This window comes from Gavialis gangeticus, unplaced genomic scaffold, assembly GCF_001723915.1.
Source record: "Gavialis gangeticus isolate Ggan-Ray unplaced genomic scaffold, GavGan_comp1, whole genome shotgun sequence".
In the NCBI taxonomy this organism is placed as follows: domain Eukaryota; kingdom Metazoa; phylum Chordata; order Crocodylia; family Gavialidae; genus Gavialis; species Gavialis gangeticus.
Genome location: NW_017729024.1, coordinates 163,474,087 through 163,480,549, shown reverse-complemented (window position 1 = coordinate 163,480,549; position 6,463 = coordinate 163,474,087). Strand labels below are relative to the sequence as shown.

General features: G+C 45.0%; 1 protein-coding gene across 1 annotated transcript in view; it reads right to left on the bottom strand.

Moving 5' to 3' along the window:
• CCBE1 (collagen and calcium binding EGF domains 1) overlaps positions 1-6,463 on the bottom strand; it is a gene marked incomplete at its 5' end in the record, with an annotated part of 65,199 nt that overhangs the window by 6,878 nt on the left and 51,858 nt on the right. Inside the window, 2 exons of the mRNA XM_019518279.1 lie at positions 5,354-5,389; positions 5,502-5,641. Of these exons, the coding sequence (XP_019373824.1) occupies positions 5,354-5,389; positions 5,502-5,641 (176 nt within the window). The remainder of the gene's footprint in view (positions 1-5,353; positions 5,390-5,501; positions 5,642-6,463) is intronic.

Here is a 6,463-nt window from a genome sequence, read left to right as displayed (position 1 = left end):
ACTGTGTAGGCATCAATGCCACAGTCGCCTAGTTTTTTAATGAGGATGGGGTGGGAGATGGTGTCAAAGGCCTTGCTGAAGTCTAGAAAGACTACGTCCACAGCGACACCTGCATCCATTGCCTTTGTGACCTGATCATAAAAGGCAATCAGGTTGGTCTGACATGACCTGCCCCTAATGAAACCGTGCTGGTTGCCCTTGAGCATCATCCCTGAAGCCGGCCCATCACAGATGTGCTCCTTGAGGATCTTCTCAAAGAGTTTCCCAACGATAGAGGTAAGACTGACGGGCCTATAGTTGCCCGGGTCCTCTTTCGTCTGTGCCACTTGGCCACAGGTTCCTTGAAACCTGGCAACTTCTGCTAGCTCATGCTGCTTGGCGGTGGGGGGGTCTTGCCTGCCTCCCCCTTCCCCCACAAGTCCCAGTGGTCCCATCCTGAACCCAGCTGGTATGGGCTGGTCAGTGAGGAGGAAGGAAGGCAGAGCCAGGGCACAGGGCTAAAAACCAGCATGCTCACTACATGGCACACAGCATACACCAGGGCTCCATGCACTTGCTAGGAACTAACCTCTGCTCCCAGCTTGGAACCACCAGGCAGCCAGAGCATGGAGCCTGGGGAGCATACTTCCCCAGGCTCCATGCTCTCACTTCCTGGTGGCACCATGCTGGTAGCGGAGCACTGGGGATTAACATGCAATTGAAAATACAAAAATTGAACTGAAAAAAAAGTCAAACTAAAAAATTAATTTTCCATGCAACACTAAAATGTGGACCGTCATTAGGGAACATCACAGTGGTTCAACTTGTGTTTCAGGTTTGATAGTGATTGCAGCAGAGACCTGATGAAGTATTTGATTCCAGTATTCTATTATCACCCTGCTTAGAACTGAGTGAAAAATGTGCAGCAAATAATTTTATTTGACAAATGCAGCCTCTTTATCTGAGCAAAGCACTATTTCTTCCATACAAACATATACATTAATCCAATTTATTTTGCCAATAGCTTTTTGCACTTTGGTAGGGTTATCCAACTCACCTGCATGTTTAGACTATGGGTGCTTGTACACATGTTGATATTATAATGTACACCTGATGAAAATTTCCCTTTGTGTGGCTTAATGGCATCACACATTATATGTATGTGAGTTTTGGGGGTTTGAAATGATTTTGCATTGTTGCAAACTAAACTACATCCCGATATAGCTTAGTTTGCAACATTGCAACTTGGAAAGTTGCAGCCATTAGTCAGCTCACCCTCCAGCTGTGCGAGAGGCAGGCAGGCTCCACAGAAAAAAAGGATCAGGCCCTTCACGGCTTCTCCCTTTAGCAGGCTCCTGCAGCTGGCAGGATGTCTGGGGCCACCCAGGAATGGGCTGGTTTGCCCCTGAGGCAGTATGGGGAGGCGGCAAAAGTGCAGCTGGGTGTGCTGGAGGCTGGAGAAGGTGACAGGTACAGTGCATGGGGAGCCCACTTAGACTTCTAGCGCCCCATGCACTACCCCTGCTGCCTTCTCCAGCTGCCAGCACACCCAGCTGCCCTCCTGAGGCCTCCCCACGCTGCCCCAGAGGCAAGCTAGCCCATTCCTGGGTGCCCCAGGTGTCCTGCCGGCCATGGCAGCCTGCTGAAGGCATAAGTGGTGAGGGGCCCGATCCTTTTTTTCTGTGAAGCCTGCCTCTTCCGGAGCTGGGGGGTGAGCTGACTGATTAATGGCACAGATTAATGGCCCCCTGGCTGTGGGAGTGGTAGGCAGGCTCCGCTGAAGAAAAAGGATCAGGTCCCTCACCACTTCTGACATCAGTAGGTGCCTGGCAAGCTGCCAAGGCAATAAGATATAGACAGAGACAGAAAAAATAAAACATGTTTTTTCAATTGAAAAATTAATCATTTCAATTTAGGGGGCATAGAATGCAGCCCTAAGGACTAAAAACCCCATCACGTACACAAGCACCCTGCATGTTCACATCATCTTTAGACTACGTATAATCAACCCACCCCATAGGGCAGGACTGTTCAACGGGCATCCCACAAGATGCACGTTAACTGCTAATTCACTGCATGCAGCCTGCAGGTTGCCAGGTGGCCTGCCCTGACCTATGGGATGGATAGATCTTTATACAGTCTAAAGATTATTGGTGTTCGGTACTTGAGATTGGTCAGCAAGTATCCAGCATAATTTCTCCCCTGAATAGAAGAGCAGGTCAATTCTTCTGAGACAAACAGGGTGCGTCTACATGTGCAATGAATGTGCACAAACAAACTCCAACATTTATTGCTCTAGAGTTTTTTGGTCGAGGATGCACCCTTTGAGTGTGCGCCCAGAAGCAAAAAACTCTGGAGCCTATTGTTCTGGAATGTATTTGTGTGCAGCACATGGAGCCCAGCTGGAGCAGCTTACTGTGATACCAATTTTGAAATTTGGTATCACAAATTTCGCTGCCTGTTATGGTAGTGAAACGGACTGCAGAAACATTCAGGAAAAGGGAACCTGAAAAGACAAAACTGTGATCAAAATATATTTATTTATTGGATTATTTCCCCAGTTCTGTCCTTATGACAACACTGTATTTTTAAGCTAAGAAAACCTTCATGTGTGCTCTAATTATTGCATGTTCATATCAGTGATGATGGATAAATAGAAACGCATGTATGCAGCAGTTATTTTATGAAAAGATAGCCCTGCTGAAATAACGTATTACTTTACACCAGCTGGGGGAAACAAAGTAAAATGCACAGGCTGAGGTGTTGCAGACAGTGACTTTTCAGTTATGTGGCCCAGATATCTTGATCCATGATGGAGAGGGAGTAAGGGGCAGGGGGCTCTCCAGAAAAACACCAGAGAAAGTGCTAGTGAGAAACGGAAATATAAAATGTCTGAAATTCAAGATTGGTTTTGAAAAGTACTCAGAATTGGTATATTTTTGCTGCCAACAAAGGCAGGTGTAAAATTCCCATTGCCTCCAATATAAGCAGAAGTGTGCAAATGCTGGTTCTTTTTAACCCTTTCTCTTACAATAGTGAATAAAATCATATAGCAGGACAAGCAAGCCGATGACCTAAGGCAGGGGGATCAAATTTATTTGACCCTGCAGACCAGATGAGTGGCATGGGGCTGGTTCATGGGCTGGATCAGGCCCATAGACTGCTCCCCCATCCTCACCTGATCCAGCACAGGCAGTACTCACCCAGGCCACTCCAGAAAGGTGGGTGGCGCAGCCTGAGACCTGGCCCCAGCAAGCTGCACTGCTGGAGCTGGGTTCTGAGCTGTGCCATCCATGCCACCTGCTGAGGTGCCGGCATTGCAACCTGGGACCTGGCTCTGGTGGGTGGCACTGCCTGGGACCAGCCCAAGCAGGCAGTGCAGCCCAGGACTCAGCCTCAGCAGGCTGCCTTCTTTGCTGCTGATCCCTGGCTGCACTTCCCATGCTGTTCACTCAGGCCACATTGTGGGCTGCACTGCTCCCACTGCTTGCTGAGGCATGGGCAGTACAGGCTGGGATCAGTTTGAGCAAGCACAGCTGCCAGTGCATGTCTCAGGCACTGCACAAGAAGGCTGATCTGGTGCAGTAAAAGAGGCAGCATCAGGGGCTGGATTGTAGGGTTCATTGGGCTGGATCTGGCCCACAGGCCATACATTTGACACCCTGACCCAGGATGTGGATAGATGTTAATTTGCCCTGGCATAATTTACATAGGGTTTGCATCCCAATATAAATTACACTGGGAACAAGTATGGGCAGATGTGCGCTACCATCTAGAGGAGCAGCTGACAGCCCCTTTTGGATTTAGCAAATGCCCACTGTAGATTATAACAGGCCTTAAGCTGCTTAGGATAGCATAATACAGAGTTACTTTTATTTGCTTGATCATAGTTTGGTTAGGAGAAGAACAGGCATTAGAAGTGATCAGGCAAGAGAATGTCATAAGACATGAACAATTTTAGAAAGCTCCAGGAAGATAGATTGATAAAAGGTTCCCTCAAGTACATTTAGCAGCTTGGTGATAGACAAGGTTAATTTTAGATAAGATCTAGCTTATACAGGAAATGAGAAAAGGCTTAATGAATATTAATTAAGGTAGCACTTACTACAAATTCTTTGATTTTTTTTAACCTTATTAGGTTTTTTGATATTTTAGACAAGAAATAGAGTATAAAATCTGGGTCTACTTTGGAACTGTAGTCTTGAACTACAATTCTTGCTGAGTTGCCTCCTTTCAAGTGTACTTGCTTAGTGCTATGTAGCAATTTTGTTTTTGAAAGCTAGGTAAGAAGGTCCTTTCCCTAAAGAGCTGGCCATCTGTTAGAATCTTTAAGACTTTGGGGCTTAGAAGTGTTAAGATTAAATTGCTTTCAAGTATCGATAAGATTGTCATGCCTTGAGATAAATGTGCATTTTATAAAGTTTAATCACTTATGTGATATGGCTTATCTGAACTGTTTAGTCATTTATATATTTTCTGCATTTTGTTACTGAATTTGCTATTAAAAACTTAAAGTCTTATGAGTATTTAATTGTGGTGGGCTAGCTCTTTAAACCTTTCTTCGTTCTCATCTGGAAGTCAACACCACCTCAGGACAGAAGTAGACAGATGCAACCTAAAATAGCCTAAGTCAGTGGTTTTAAACTCCTGGTCTGCAGACCCCTGGGGGTTTGCAGGCTATGTCTAAGGGGTATGCAAAAGATGACTATGATCGATCAGAAGTATGTGAATATCCGCACTTACAATTCAAAGGGGTCCAAACCTCCATTCAAATTTTCCAGAGGAGTCCACTAATGAAAGAAGTGGTTTAAGTGACACTGAGAAAGGCTTATTCCTGATTCTCAGGGTAATTCTCTACTAGATTAGGTGAAGTCATACCTAGTGTAATGCCAACTGAAGAGCTATCAAGTGAAATGGGAAGGGGCACAGAAGGCATTTCAGAGTACTTCACTTTGCAGAAAGATATTTAGTGAGGGATATATAGAAAGCAAGGGAAGCTACTTGCCATATGAGAGGAGAAGCATTCTCCAGACTAAAGAAACATAAATAAAGGTCCAAAACAGAGAATAAGGGGAACAGGCATGAGTAACAGCTAACAGGTAGGCTTCTGCAGAACACCTGAAGTGAGAGTATCTAAAGTACATGGCAAATGTGTGGAGCATCTTGAAGGAGTAGCTAAAAAGCTTGAAATTCATATGCAAGCAGACAAATCAGAAGTAAAGACTCTGAAAGATTCCATGCCATCCTCAAACCAGCAGGAGAAAAAAATTATCCCAGTATTTAGAAGAAACCTTCTATAGGACCAGTGAGAGAGGAGTAACAGTGAATGAGCGCATGCACATAGTCAGGAAGGGAACAATACTTCTCTGCTCACCTTGCTGCCATCTCTCCCTGGTGCTCCTGGTGGACCCTGCAAGGAACAATATTCACAGGGTTCTACTGAGTTGCATGAGGAAAGGGGAGGGACAGGAGGCTGGAGGAATGGACACTACAGATTTTTGTCAGGAAGGTAAAATACTGACCATTGGGCCTCGTCTGCCCTGCTTAATATGTGATATGTCAGGAGATGGTCCAATGGGGCCCATTGATCCTCGAGGACCTGGTTGGCCTGGCGGTCCAGGTGATCCAGGAAATCCTTGGCTTCCCTTTGGTCCTGGGGTTCCTGTAATCAAAAGTGACAAAGTGAAGGTAAATACCCAGCTAAACACTTTGATTAATACATCAGATTGAGCAGCAGAGATTACAATTTTGCGACTCCATTCCATTTCCTCTATTTTAGGGATGGCTGGCTAATTAGCTGCAATAATTCCCCAAAAGCACTATACTCTAGAGACCATTGAAGAACAATGGTCAGAGCAATATCAATGCTCTTGACTTCCCCAGTACCTCAAAATTTTACTTACTTAACTTAACCTTATGAATGCCCAATTTGCAACCATCAGGCTGGTTAGGGAGATCAAGAATGGGGAATGAAGTAAAAAGAGCAGGGTTGTATAAACAATAACCCAAAATGTAGAGCCAAATGGACTAAGGAAATACTCTTGTAAAAAAGGAAGCTTCAGGCAACTTATAGAAATGTTGTATTCAAGGCAACTAACTGAACTGCCTTCTAATTAGCAATTAGTATATTTCTCTGACCGGCACAAAATAAATTGAAAACACAAAGTAAATTCTACATCCACTGATATGAGCCGATTCACCAAAAAGTAGCAGAAAGTAATTTAAGATTCACACACACAGATTTATCACATTCGCATATCTCACAGTAACTACCTGCCACCCTTCTCGCTTCTGATTTCTTTCCTGAACAGTAATGTGAATGCTGGTCAATTTTCTATTGCTTTCCTCTCTATCATTAGCTCAAAGTTCAGCCATTTTATTTCTAGTCGTGAACGTAGCTCTGTTATACTGCTCCCTCTCACTCTGTAAGTGCCGGAGGCTGGGGTTGGGGGGGCCAGCCACGGGGGACTGGGGGTGCAAGTGG